The sequence below is a fragment of the Eutrigla gurnardus genome (assembly GCF_963514095.1).
Source record: "Eutrigla gurnardus genome assembly, chromosome: 22".
Taxonomy (NCBI): Eukaryota; Metazoa; Chordata; class Actinopteri; order Perciformes; family Triglidae; genus Eutrigla; species Eutrigla gurnardus.
In genome coordinates this window covers 15,757,714-15,773,142 of record NC_139933.1, presented here as the reverse complement: position 1 = coordinate 15,773,142, position 15,429 = coordinate 15,757,714, and the positions used below count along the sequence as shown (strand labels likewise).

The 15,429-nt window shown below is 42.1% G+C and overlaps 1 protein-coding gene across 1 annotated transcript in view; it reads right to left on the bottom strand.

Annotated features, from left to right (window-relative positions):
• Positions 1 to 15,429, bottom strand: part of LOC311032770 (uncharacterized protein) — a 46,629-nt gene that overhangs the window by 22,345 nt on the left and 8,855 nt on the right. Inside the window, exons 5-9 of the mRNA XM_084039784.1 lie at positions 11,011 to 11,205; positions 8,751 to 8,831; positions 7,770 to 7,882; positions 7,484 to 7,542; positions 6,662 to 6,751 (exon numbers count right to left, since the gene is read on the bottom strand). Coding sequence (XP_083895910.1) covers positions 6,662 to 6,751; positions 7,484 to 7,542; positions 7,770 to 7,882; positions 8,751 to 8,831; positions 11,011 to 11,205 — 538 coding nt within the window. The remainder of the gene's footprint in view (positions 1 to 6,661; positions 6,752 to 7,483; positions 7,543 to 7,769; positions 7,883 to 8,750; positions 8,832 to 11,010; positions 11,206 to 15,429) is intronic.

The following is a 15,429-nucleotide window of genomic DNA, read 5'->3' as shown; positions in this document are numbered from 1 at the left end:
CCCCAATCTCTGCAATCAATTTTCAAACAAGTTACAGAGACATATGGCTGGAAAATAATACGTGAATAACGCTGCTCAGCTTAGGGTCTCAACAAAAGAAAAGAAAAGTACACACAGTATATATGCAAACATAACAGTATTATTAAGTATTACTATTTTTTTTTCTTCAGATTTGTGCCGCGATTAAAAGCATCAACCAATTATGTTGTACAAAACACACTTTTTTGAAAAATATAGCATACAACAACATGGAGGCTCCGTAGTCTGAACCAAGACGGCAAACTTTATTACTCCACAGAGCAAATCCACTCCTTCTGTCTTAAGGCGAGTCCACACCGGACCGAAAATCGGCGTCTTTGAGAGAGTCGGCGTCCGTGACATGAGTCTCCTTGGTGTGGTCGCTCGAATCGGCCCACGTCGGCGTTCATTTCAGCCGACTCAAATGTATAATCCGCCATTCGAGTCGGTCATTCTTTTACCATTCTGATTGGTGGAGGCTAGCAGCTTGACTAGCGAATCAGTGAAGCCCGGAAGTGACGATGGTAAACATACCGAATAAACAGTGGAATCGAAGAAGGTGTCGACACACTCTCTCGGCTACTTCCGGTTTTCGTGTTTTTTGGCCCACAACACAGATTAGCGCCGCCTGTTGTTTTGGAGACATTACATCTCGCGCAAGCGCGAAACGTATGGCGTCGGCTGTAATTCCGTAGGTGTGAACCGCCCATGTCGTTGTTCGAGTCGGCCATATTAAGTAGCCCGACTTCATTTAGCGACGCGAGTCGGCCAGTTCTTCCGGTGTGGACTCGCCTTTACCTTTTACAATCAAAGCCCCAGAAATACACACTGTAAATCCTCCCGGGAGCTATAAACATACCTGCAAACTCATGAGGGTTGAAAAAGGTGTAAATATGCAAGACGAATCAAAAGTTCCCCTAGTTGTTTTGATGCATCGAGCTAATCAGATTTCGGACGCTCATTGAAGAGTCCATAGACGAGACCGCGAGACGTCTCACTCGTTCCGTGCTATCTAAAATGCACTGCAAACAAAGTTTTATCTGAACGCTCTGGTTTGCAGCATATTTTAAATGGCCAATTTCACCGGAAGGTGACTCGTTTGCAGGTATGTATAAAACAGTTTAGCTCAGACAACAGGATCCTGGTGGTTGGTCCTCTGCCAGCGCAAATCTATCAAACATTGCATCACTGCAATATTCGCAGTATTTCACATTTTCTAGACATTTTGTAATCAATATTTTTTTAGCAACGCAAATTTATCAAATGTGCGATTGTGAGAGGAGTCGCTCTATCCACAGATAATCATCACCAGCGTTTTACTTCACATTTACCTTTACGCTCTTGTAGCTGGTTTCAGGTTAAATACCACGTTCACCACCTGCCCAGCAACACACGATGTAGACGTAAAAAGTTTAGTCTTTCTGGGTATTACGGCATTTAGAGCTAAAGCTTCACACGCTCAGTTCAGGAGGTAACTCCATTCTGCTGCTCCATTGTGGTGGTAATTGGAAACATATCATGAGGTTTAATCAAAGGAAGCTGAGAGAGGGAATGATCGAGAGAGGAAGAATGGGCAAGTTACTGGAGCAACAAAAAGGCAGAAAACAAGAAAAATGAAATCCAGAAAGAAAGGAACTAACTGAAGGTAAAGGACCTGTGGGATGGAGGCGGCAGGAGGAGGTACGGGGGTGCATAGCTTATTCTGTTGTAGCTCCAGGGGTCGTTGGTGTTTCCTGTCCCTCAGAGGAACGGCTTCAATACACGGCACAATCTTAAATAACCACATCGCAGTGTACGTTAAAGCTATCGTCTACATTCTGAAAATCAGTTGAGCCTCTGAGACAGATTTGAAAAAAGCATCCCACCCCCCCTCAACCAAACCCCTCCCCTCGGTGTTCCACGATTCAACGAGGCGGGATGACGAGGAGCAGGGGAGACGAGGGGATTGGATGGAGGGTACGATCCAATGGGAGCCTTCCAGAGCAATGGCTCCCATTGGTCAATTTCTATGCAGGTCTACGGCTGATAGACTGAATGGATTTTTTTTTATTCCAAATCGTAGACCATAGATTTAATGCACACCCTTGACCTTCATCCCACCGGAATATACGTGAATATTTCAACCCTTAGTGGATGTCTGAAATCTTTACATTTGTATTTTTTTATGAAAATACTTTAAAAATATATGAAAATATATTTTAAAACACCATTAAACGTTAACAATATGTCAACCAAAGTTGTAAAATCGTTTCAGGGAGTGCCAATATTTTCTGACTCTGAGGGGAATGGTATGGTATGGTTTGGCAGGTATTTGGTAATAAATCAAAGTATTGAAGCAAAGTTGGTACTTCTGAGGGGGACATGAATATGAATCAATTCATAGACATGTTGGCGGTGCTTCAGAATAAAAGATCTCGTCATTCATTCACTCTGTATCATAATTATTCTGAACCAAATTTATTGGAAGTCCATCCGGTGGTAGTTGAGATATTTGACTCGCTGGAGGATCACCAAAGTCACGAGGGTTCATCTTCTGATGTCTGAACAAGCCGTTGTAACAACAACCCAATTAAAAGGAGCCACGCCAATGATGCTAGCATTATTAAAAACAAAAATGTGCAACATTTGCAGCTGTGTGATCTAGTAGTGATAAATATCTGATCAGGGTACTCCTCAAGAGGTGACCACCAATCAATGACATGTTTCTCATTGTGTAGACTATATATTTACTATCCATGTTTCTTTCATTGCTGTGGAATATGTTGATGGAAAAATATCCTATCAAATACCCAGTTACACACTACAGAAATTACAAAAATACATTTCTGGTAAGTAAGTGCTTTACGTGGATGGAAATAAACCACTTCAAACTGGGAGATAAAGGAAGGAAAGAGGGACAGAAGGACGGTTGGGTCGCCAATGTGTGAGATAGAGAGTCCATGTGAGTGTGTCACTGTGCAGCGGCAAAATAAGAGTGAGGGATTTCTGGTGCTCACTCCTAATGTATTTACAGCAAATACAGACAACAGATACCAGACACGAAAGGGGAAATGAGAAAGATAGAGAATAAACAGAGGAAATTAAGATGATGGGGGGGGGGATGATGATGAAGAGATAACAGAGAGAAAGGGAGAGCAGAGGCAAAGATATTCACACTTAGAATTATAATACCTCTTCCCTAAATGTTAAATAATCTTAAATAAAGACCAGAGGATCAATCTGATACCAATGTTTAACTGAAAGAAGCTTTTTGTTTTCAATAAATGTTTTATTCACACATATTTTTACTTTGGAACATTATTTTGGTCCTGTAAATAAAATAAGCCTACTTTATATTGTAATAAAATAATAATTATAATTGAGGAATTTCACTTCCCTCTGCCATTTCCAGATTTTCAACTCGCTACGTAAAATTTGGGTGTGTGAAACGACTCACTCCAAACATCATGGCGTGATTCGCGTCGACTCAGGAGAGGAAGATTTTCGGCGCCGCTCACATAAATGTCTCGCTCAGAGAATTCTTACGTTTATTCTTCCGTGATGTTTTTTATTGTAGTTAATTGGAAAACCAGTTAATCCTGACATCCCTAGACAGTAGGGGTGTGAATCTTTGGCTTCACAGCGATTCGATTCGATTAACGATACAGTAGTTGGCGATTCGATTCAAGGACGATTTATTTGTTGTTGTAACGATTCGATTCGATTCTGTAAGCCATGATTCAATTCAGTAACTTGTAACCAAAATTCTATATCCATGAAATAAACATGCAATAATGCGAGTGAGACTATCTGTATTCTTCTGACAGGTGAAAAAATAACATTTATTCTATAAAAAGTAAACCTGCATAATATTTTATGCTGAATACAAAAATGTAATTAGAATATGCTCAGTTATTTTTAGGGATGCACGATATTGATTTTTTGAAGCCGATACCGATATCGATAACTTTCTGCTCCTCGGGACCGATACCGATACCGATAACCGATAATATTGTTATTCGTTTTTGAATGTATATTCAGATCAAATTCAGGTCAAAAACACTAATGACTAAGCTTAGGTAGATTTAGCATAGCTTTGCCTTTTACCAAACACCTAACCAGATGTATCACAGTGACATGATAATTATTACTATGAACAAAAGAAAGCCAAGAACAGTTTTGACTCTTCAATAAAATGACAATATTTATTTTTTTCAAATAAATATGTAAGTGAGTCAGTCAGTCAGTCAATGACAACTTTCCCTGAGCAGCATGGGATATGCACACACAAGTGCTGCTACATTAAACTGTTGGTCCTGATCCACACAGAAATGTAAACTACGGTAATAGGCAGAAATATCAGCAAAGCAACAGCCACTACTGCGGATGTGATCCCCTCCATTCAAGCGCTGACGCGACTGCTAAAACAAACGTTACCAACAGACCACGGAGTGAAAACATCAAAGGAAACCCCGTTAAAAGCAGTGGAAACGCGTTTTGGTGACATCGAGGAAAAGCCACTGTATTATCTCTCAACTATATTGGACCCGAGGTACAAGGACCGCTACTTCACCCGTGCATCAAAACGCTAAGCTACGGGCTCGCTGCTTCTTTAGCGGCGCCGGCGTCTTCATACGCTTTTAACACACCGTCGTAGCGATGGTGATGTGCGAGGTGACTTTTAAGGTTGGATGTATTAAAGCTCGATGCCTTTTTCCCTCCTCTTGGAACTTCTGCATTGCATTTGTTACAAATGGCAAGCGATTCAGTTTCCTCAGAAACTTTGAAGTAGTCCCACAGTACAGACGCCATGCGTGTTTGTTTACTAGTCTTCCTCCTCTACTCGCTCGCAGCCTCTACGTCACAGCCAGGCATGAGAAGGGAGCGCTCGATTTGTGGATTAACTCCCTCCTCCGAAACCTGTGATACCACAGTAACCACATCACATGCTAAACGGGAGGCGCCTAGAAAAAAACTAACGTCCCTCATCCCAATCCACCCGTATGACTGTTTTAACACAAACATCCTATCGTCGGATTATCGGAGGTATTAATAATTGTATCGGATTTATCGGGTTGACGTCATAATTCCTATTATCGGGCCGATAATTATCGGTCCGATAATTATCGTGCATCCCTAGTTATTTTTAACATTTTCAATAGACTACATGCTGGCAGGGGAGAGAGTGTCTTAAATGTATTAAAACATTAATCATAAGTAAGAATCATGATTAATCCGATTAAATGCATTTATATCGATTATTGGTGAAGCCAAAACGATTCATTCTATTTATTTATTTTAGCAGATCGATTTAGTAGAATCTATAGGACTGACAATCGATTCATCGATTAATCGAATGAATCGTTACAACTCTACTAGACAGGAAAAGATGTCACAGAAAAAACAACTAAATATTGTCAAACACAGTCAGTCCAATGCTGCTTGCAATCAGAGCAGTGATAGTAACAGTAATGGCAGCTCACTTCAGCTGAACTTTGTACGGAACGAGGACTCGCTCACAACCTGATTTAGCAAATCACTTGTTTGAAACCGGCCAGAAAAGACAACGCTTGGACTTACTAAAGGATTTATGAACAGCTGGTACGACACAATCCTGGGAAGAGAAGAGAGGAGAGCAAGGGGGCAAGAGAGCTTTGGGAGGGAGCAGAGACAAGAGGGGAGGGAGTCGGGGAGGAGGTGAAGGAGCGCAGATAGAAGGTGACAACGAGAGACACAGTCTGGAGATGGAGATTAAACCGCACGGGAGCTTAACGCGGTCGAGATAAGGAGCTGGTGAGAGAGAGGGTGGGCCGGCCGGACATTTAGAGGAGCAGGGAGAAAAGAGAGTGTAGCTCGAGGATGAGGAGAGAGAGAATAAAAGAGCTGGTGGGAGAGAAGTGGAAAGTCATGATTAAAAAGGCTGTTCCTGAATCTGTACGAGCATTAATAAAACAGCTAATGCACGACTGTGGGACCGGTTCTTTCTCTCGCTGCCTCGCTTCGCTTGCGGCCACATGGCTGCAGCATGGATACTATCTGGCCTTAATAGCAGCTTTTCATTTCAGCAGACGGACACGGCCTCTCTCTCTCTCTCATGCATTATAAATACCCCATTACAACTTGTTGACTTGCACTCCGGGGCTCTGTGGCATGTTGAAGGACCACTCTGCAGACAAAACTAATCAGCGGCATCATCATTAGGTCCACCAATGGCCAGGCAGTCTGCCCTGATTGGGTTACCTCGCCACATCGTGGGGCCCCAGGCCTCCGTCTGAACCCCATCTGACGGCTCAACATCTATTGCAACCGAACTCAACTGGGTTAAGCTAACAGCCTGATCTAATGCTGCTGAAGTCACGCACAGATACCCCGAGGGGGCGGCTATGTCTCCTTGCCTCCAGAACCACGTAACAATTAGTCTTCCAGCATGCACCGTAGCTGGAGTATACCAGGAAGTGGCAGGCCCAGGCAGGCCTCTGATTGGAGGCCTCTGGAGATGAGGCGATGCCAGCTGGCAGCGAGCGCAGGCCAGACAGCCTCAGATCTGAGGGACAATACAACAACACTGGCACACACACACACACAGACAGACTGCTCGCTCTCATTTCAGATGTGTGTCTGTGCATGGGTGTGTGTGTGTGTGCTATTTTAGACTCTGGCTTACTTTGAGCAGATCCTTGTGAAAGTCTTGGCCGTCGTTCAGTCCTTCCAGGTTGCAGATGAACTGCGTGCATGACATCCTCTTACCAATGTTCTGGAAAAAAGACACACATTTATTTCTGTTTCATACTAAAACTTTCACACAACTTAGTTACTAATGTAGTTACATATTCAGATTATTAATATAAAATATAAATCAAATGAATAAATTCTGATGTATTGTTTTATGGATTAATCAAGATTAACAAATTCATTCATTACTCAAGAGAATTCAATTGATTAATCAGACTGAACATTTGCACGTTCACGCTTCTCAAAAGCGGGGATTTGTTGTTTTTTGCTATTATTTTATCTTAGATATTTTAAATTGAACATTATACTGTCGGTCGGTAGAAAACGTCAATTTGAATATGCAATATTAGGCTCAATAATAATAGGTTGGAAATTGTCAAATTATTAGTTAATTGTAGATTGTGGATTAATCTAGATGTTTAAAAAATCCCGGCCTTTGTAAATATGATGAGGATGGTTAGTGACAATGATCACAGTCACAAATTCAACTACCTGCAGAGCTGCTTCATCACTGAGAGAAGAGCGGCAAAGGGAGGCTGTGACTATAAAGTAGCACATTAATGCCGAGTTAAAGAAGCTCAGCAGCAGACCTGCAGATCAGCTGCTGATCAGGCTCATGCTCCCCAAACTCCAGAGTTAATCAAAAGAGAATGCAGCTCTTAAAGCTTCATCTCTTCCCCGTTTATCCTTTGCCTGACTACGATGCCTGCAACCTCATTACCTGTCGCTTAGATTTAGACCTGATGTCACTCACCTGGCCATGTAGATCAGAATTCAGCAGCATTAGGGCACAGGTGAGAGTGTGAACTGCGTCTAAAAGGATGAGCACAGTGAGTTAGCTCCGTCTGATAAATGACACATCCTCACTTACAGTTACATAAATGCATGTTATTGTGGCACTCTTTTTAATTGGATTAGCTGAAAACAAGTAACCAATGCCATTTTCATATATGCCATTCTCTTTTACTAGCCTAGCACTGCCTTCATATGCACTACATATGTAGTAAGGCATGGTAGTAAGGCATCTCAACAGCACTCACCTTCTGATGGAAGGACTTTTGTGTTGCAGTCCAAGTAACGCTTGGAAAAGTGTGACAACACCCTCTCCCTCTCCTGAGTCTCCCCCATCAGAGCAAACTGCTTGAGGAAAGTCCTGCAGCAACAAACACAAACACGTAGCAGTTCTGATCCATTACAACTATTAAAATCACATAAATACATATAGAGCGGAGACAGAGAGCCAGGCCTTCCCGTCCAACATCAGTGTGTGGCCTCACAAATACGCTTCTGGAAGAATGGTCAAAAAGTCCCATAAACACCCTCCTAAACCTTGTGGAAAGCCTTCCAGAAGAGTTGAAGCTGTTATAGCTGCAAAAGGTGGACCGATGTCATATTAAACCCAATGGATTAAGAATGGGATGTCACTTCATTGCAATTCAACGTATTGTGAGTGTTTTTTAAACGTTAAAGTCTAATATCGTGACATCTTGAATTACGCTCCACTTGATTGTGTTTAACAAAGTGTCGGGGATGCTCGGTACGAGTTGTATCTGAGTAAATAAAAAGTGAAACAAAAAGGAATAAAACTCCTTTCAACGTGCACCGATTGCATATGTTTACTTTTACTTTAAACACTATTCAAAGTGTCATTTCACTCTAAATGCAACAACAAAGCTGCCCTCTAGAGAGCGCTGTTCAACAGAGAAGAGTATCTATTGACAACAAAGATATTGAAAATATCTGCAGCTTTTCTTCTACTGAGGCCAAATCAAAGCACTAGTCTCATAAAAAAAAAACATGTGAAGGGAAGATAACACACGTAGAAAACAATGTCATAACTGCAAATGTAAATTCTTCATTCTTTAATCAACAATGTTGAAATAGTTTCTCGACATACATTTAGCAACTATTTCAATAATAAACAAATTGGCAGGAATATTTTACTACCTTGTCTCCACTTTACATCAGAAATATATTATATATTATGTTATATATTATGCATAATTATACTGTGTTCTCACCGTAACGCCTGGTCCAGAGAGAGGCCTGTGAAGTTGAAAAAGCTCAGATACTCTTGAGCAACCATACGACTGAAGTCATTACTGTGGAGAGACAGATGACACAACACATAAAGAATGAACACAGCGATCGAAAGAAAACAAACAACAAAAGCATTGGCACAAATTGTCAGTGAAGCTTTCAAACTGTAGCTTTTCTCAGTTTGGGGCCGTCAGTCGATTTGAGATGGAGATGCAGAGACCGGAGGCCAGAAAACAAAACAAAAGAAGGAGGAGATTCCCGGGGTGCACGCGTTGGAGGGTGAGGAAACCCTTTAATCCCTACATTTTCTTTCTCATCAGCGTGAGCAAGCAGCTGAAAGACTGATGGCTGATTGAGCCGTGCTGCAAGAATGCAGATGTAGGAAAACACAGCGCTTCGTAGGCAGAACGAACAGAAAGTTAATGTGCAGGAATGGGCATTAAATTAAATAAGACACAAGATGCAGTAGAGAGGAGCTACAGTTTTAATATATATAGAGTACCGGTATTTAACATTTTGGTTAAGAGGGGTACATTATAGCTTCTTATTGATTAAGCAGTGATATTGGTAACTACTATTCCTAATTATATAACAGATGGTAGTAGCAGAAGTTGTTGTTGTAGATCTATTAACAATGACAGGCTAATGGGAAACGTGTTGCCCTTGATCTCTACAGAGCTCTAGAATTTTTGAGGAGTTTCAAGAACAATTTAATCCAACCTATAACAAGGATTTCTAGAGCTATTTACAGCTGACAAGTGGCGATCGGTCTGTTTTTGGACTGAAGAGGGAGGAGGAAAAAGAGAATAAAGTTCAAGTGTTTCTGAATTCTCCTCATGCTCGACACTGCCCACAGACTGTATGTAAGAGGACACAGTCACCGTGACGACTCATTGGTTTGTGGACCGCCGTTTTGAAACCTTGTGTTGGCTGTTTTGGCACAGAAGTGAAACTTGAGAGTGGAGCCGAGTACAACCGAACATTTTCATTTGATAAGGATGTTACAGTTAAGTTTCGTGAAGTGTCAAAACACTGAAGGATTAAAGCTGTAAGACGTAAACACTGCCAACGCCGTGGTAGCAACTTATTAATCAGCAGGTAGCCCCTGTTTGACTCTAAATGGACCATAATGTACTAAATGAACATCATGCTGGATTGAAGAAGACTTGAAACTAGAGATTGAGACCATAAACTCATGTTTACAATGTTTACTGAGGTAATAAATCAGGTGAGAAGTAGGCATTTTCTCATAGATTTCTATACAATCAGACCAGAGGAGTTGCACCTTGATGGCCATTACACATAATAATGTCAATATTTTATTTAAAAAAAAAAAAAAATCAAACTAGAATGCGTGAAAGCCTGAGACTAATCAATGTTAAATGTGTCTTTGATATACTGATCTCAGTAGTGAGATTCAGGAAGACTTGTAGCAGGGTGGGATATAAAAATGTGTTGAGCTACAAGGGATTCAAGAAGTATAGAGGTGTTATTTCACACCCCTGAAACTATTTAAAATGGTCTGGGACAATAAGTATTGGAAATGTAACAAAGAAGTGGGCAAATCTGTTCCCGCCTTACTGTAGCCAATTTAAAAAAACGTCCCGAGCAAAACTAGCCAAATCTGGAAATTGATTTAGGTTTAAATAGAGGTGCAATCTCTCAGAGAAGCAACAGGATGTGTATGTTCATATATGCATATACTGTTTTCGTCGACTGTGAATCCTCTTACATCCTCTGAAGCATCTGCTTCATGCATATGTTCGTAAAAGTTAATGTTAAAATGAACACAACTTAAATGGCAAAACAAATAATCAATGATAAAAGTACACGGTAGAAACAACTAGAACATGTGTTTGATGCTTGTCTGTGTCGTTGTTAGCAAGACGTTAGCTACCTCTTAGAATGGTTAGCTAATGTGTTTTGCTACCCGTTGAGAAGCTGCTAATGGTCGAGTGTGTAGCAGGGGAATGCTAAATAGTTGCTAATGATTTACAGGTGTTTCCTACGTGCTAGGTAGCGTTAGCAGTGGTTGCTAATAGGCTTACAGGCGGTTAACCCTACAGCCTTGTGACGGCTAACGATAAGCTAGCTAACGTTCCCTCATAGCAACCAGTCGGTAATGATCGTCTGACGAGAAGTAACTAATTATTACTATTATTACGCCGCATTACATTATACTTATTAATGATTTGTAGATATTTAAGCTACAACAAGAACAAAAACCGTCGAATGGCTCACTTCTTGCTGAGGTGACGCGCCACGTCGGACTTCCTGAAGCCGTCCAAGGTGAAGAGCCGCTTCGCCAGACGTCTGGCGGCGTCCACGTCCGCTCGGTGGCTGCCGTTGGTGAGGGTGTCGCTGCTGCCCAGACCCAGACGGTCACTGAGGTCCTGGTCCAGCTCCGAGTCCGTCGCCAGCCGGGCCTTGTCCCTGCTGGGAGGTGGAGGGTGGAGGCAGAAAGACAGGGCAGAAATAGTGATTCAAGTCAAGTCAATAATGCTTTATTGTCACTATACAGCGAAATATCATGAATCATGAATCATTCATTTCATGAATTACATCCCCCCCGGAATACTTTAACGCCCAGTCCCAATGTCCTCCGACCCTAAACCCTGATCCCTCAGGGACTTAACTGACGTCACCTGGTAAATGGGTGAGTGTGAAAGGCCTGAAATGATTTTAATATAAACGGGACAGCACTTGACATGTCACATTACTTTGATGACACAAAATCATGTTATCTACAACTGTGCATTTTTATTTTATATCTTTTTACGTGTTGCACTGCCTGATTTGAACATCTTCCAGACTTGTCATCCAGGAATATATTAATTTAGTTAAAATAAATGGAAGCCAATTATGCAAATAAATATAGCCCATTTCTCTGATTCCAACTGTTTTAATCCATATTAAATCCTTAATGTTAATGTTTCTATTTAAAAAGTAATATCTCAGTCTGAACACTCATGTGTTGTCCTTTTTTATTTTTAGTTCCTCCTGGCTTCCCGTCTGGTTCTTCCCATCACAACACTATGAATTGTGGGTAATTCCCTCAGGCAAAGTCTGCATAGATGTTGTCTTACGGAAAGTGGGCATAAAGGGCTCAGAAAGTCCCAGAGCAAACCCTCGTGCACTTTTTTTGACAGTGGGACAGCCCTCAAGGACTAACCGGGAATGTGCATTAAAGTCTGTGAGTCGATGAACCTAACACTCGATTCTCGAAGCGCTTCTCTGAAACCATTAACACTAGTGCATTTATGAGCGTCCCAAACTGAATGTGTGTTCTCTGCTTGCAATTTAATAAAACACATCCAGCAAAACTGTAAACTGTCTCAACATTTACCTTTCCAACTCGGCACGTGTGAAAACACTTTCACATTTCAGACTTTCAGTTAACTGAATCTTGCATCATATTAATAATTTAAAAAAATGCATTGATAACTCCCCTCGAATCCTTTTAAACTGAAGATACAAGCCGGTTTTGTAAATGTGAGGAGTGCAAAGTAGACATATTTGTTTTAAAATGTAGGGAGGAAATATTATTTTTGCTGGTTTGGACTTAAGTGTGGAGAGTTTTTGCAAAATTAGCCTATAATTCAAACACAGACGGGCAGAAAAGTGTACGGAGGAGAAGGGAAAACTGGGTAATGTGGAGCGTTTTGGCTCCAGGAGGGGAAAGTGGGACATATTTCTAAATAATTGAAAAGGAAATGAGAGAAAATGGTAATAAAAAGCAGGAACAAAGAATAATTGGGATATAATAATAAAACTAATAACTCTGCTATATCAATAATTTAACACTAATATCTGATCTGTGCGGTGCTGATCTAAAATCAGAGTTTGCGGCTGTACAAGATGTTTTAAGATGAGAAGAGGCTGATCAAAGAGAAAGTAGCTTAAAAGGAAGATGAATGTATGTTAAATGAAACAGAATTAAAAAAGATTTACAGACATATGGAGGGGGGTGAGGGCAGAATACATGCAGCAGTAAACAAAGCCCACATTTTACATTCATTCAGTACAACACAACGTGTGCAAATCATTTTATAATCAAACCCCGAATGTGTGGCATGATTATACACTTTACAAATCTCCTCCTTTGCCAGCTTTCTCCTTATCGCTTCCTGATTAAGCCCCACCTAAGCTTTCGCCAATTCAGAAGTTATTAATCTAAAAATTTGAGCATGTCACATAGCTGAAAGAGAAATATTTTTTTCTGGTTTCCAGATGACACAAATGAGGTCTCTAAGTTCAGTTACTTAGGATTCGACATCATGATGCTGACTTTCAAGAGCCGGGTGACAATTCTAGTCACGCCGGTAACGGTTCAACAGCTGAGAGTTGTAGTCCAGAAAAGTAGAAACACTTCCTGAACAATTTGGACGAATGAGCAAGAAAACCCACAATCCCTGGGCTTTTCTCTCCTTGCACTGTAAGTGAGTCAGGTGAAATCACACCAGAGCAAACAGTGTACTAACACTGGCCGGCCGGGTGGGAAAGCTATGAGGGTTCAACGGTCAACTCTGGGTTTCAGAGTACACAGGAGAACAATGACTGAGTCTGCAGAACGCCACAGCACCAGGCTACACTGAATAACATGCTAACACGCTGATGTTTAGCAGGTCTAATGTTTACCATCTTAGTTTAGTGTGTTAGTGTGCTGCTAATTAGCACGAAACACAAGGTACAACTGAGGCTGATGGGAAGATATTTGGCAGGCTGCAACCTCCGGTTCTGAAAAGTGAAGCCAAGGCTAAAGCGCCTTAAACTGCCATTTGTGTTTTTTAACCCGTTGCTCCTCCACAGTCCAAATATGGTCACTTTCTTCACAGGTTGCTAAAATCCAAGATGGCAACGGCCAAAATGCTGAAATCTGGCTTCAAACAACTACATCTACTTCTTATAAACAGTCTATAAGTATTACAAAAATGACATTTTTGATGTGATGATGACACTAGAGGAAAGGTCAGTAGATCACCAAAGTTATCCTGCGTGGGACATGAATGTGTGCGCCCAATTTTGTGGCAATCCATCAAAGATTTCTTGAAACCATTAAAGGCAACCTGCTGGTGGCGCTAGATGAAAAGTTATAAGAATAGATCATCTGGGTGTCATGAATATCTCCACCAAATTTCATGGCAATACATAAAAAAACAATAATCTGGGCATCATATTGACTGAAAAAATACACAAACATCATGGAGGCGCTAAGGTAAGGTCAGAGGATCATGAAAGTCACGAGGCTCCTCTGGGACCATGAATGGCTGTACAGCATGCTGGAAAACACACAAATTAAGCGTACTGCAGCTTAAACAGAGATGATCCTTCAAGACTGTATTAAAACAGGCTTGTAAAACTCAGCACGGCTCCTGGCGCAGACAAAGACCGTTTTGAAGTTCCCTGCTGACCAACTTTTATAATCAAGTCCTCTGGTTACATGCACAGACAGGTATGATGGGGAGGTGAGACAGGTTGCTGCGTGGGAGACCTACCTGTGGCAAGACCGCCGCATGGACAGATACCTGTCCTCGCCGCCTGCAGCTGAACCGTGGCAACAGAAGACGGACGGCGTCCTCATGGCCGCCCCCTGACCGCCGCCTCGCCTCAGACCCCTCGCCCTGCTGACCCCTCCTCCCCTCGCAGCCTCGCAACCCGAACGCATCGCCGTCGCAGAGGATCACCTGGAGTCTCTCCCAGGCAGGCTTTGACATTCCTCTCCTCAGGTCTTTGAGTCAAACTGAGAACTTCATGCTCTTTCTCCCTCTCCCTCTGTGTTTGCTGTCATTCGATCCTCACAGCAAGCTTCCTTCTCCCCCCCCCCCCCCCCCCTAAAAAAGTAAAAGAGCTGTTTGTCCTGCAATGCCTCTCCTTCTCTACCGTTCTTTCCCCTTCTGAGTCTGTTTGCTGTTGTTTCTCTTCCTTCTCTTCACTCCTCCCTGCCTCCCTCCCTCTCATTCTCCCTCCCTAATCCACTGTGTAAACTCTCTGTCCCCCGCTGACCTTGGATTCGAAGCATGGCATGAAACTCAGCTTGTCTGCTGCCTAAAAAGAAGGAAAAAAAATCCCTCCTCGCTTACATTTTCTACCCTCCATTCATTCTTCTCTGCATCTCCAATTACACACAGACATCCATCATTTGTGTGTCGTACAAATTCTGGTCTGCCTTGTTTTTGGTGCGAGCTGTTAGCAAAACACATGAAGAGTCAGGTTTATATTTATATGTACAGTATATATATATATATATATATATATACATTTAGCACATAGCTGCCCAGCAGGGTAATAGGTGGCCCTTTATGTCCACGCCCGAATCCATTGTGGAGTCTGTTTACAGCATACAGCTGCATCATCAGGGGCCTGCTGGATTGTTGACAATCATAAGATGAAGGCGGTGTTGGCGGTTTAGGGCTCCGCCACCTGTTTGCATTGTCTCGTTGAGAGCCGAGAGGTCCTGAGAGAATTCATGGTGTCATTCCTCTCGCTTTAATGGCATAATTGCCCCCCCCCCCCCCCCCTCTCAGTCCACCGGGCGGCCCTGCACAATGAGCCACTGTCTGATGGTGCGGACCATCTGAAAAGGGTGATGGGAGGGAAAGAAGGAGGGTGAGGAAGAGGAGGGGAGTGAAATTCCAACTTTGGACTTCAGAAATATTTGTC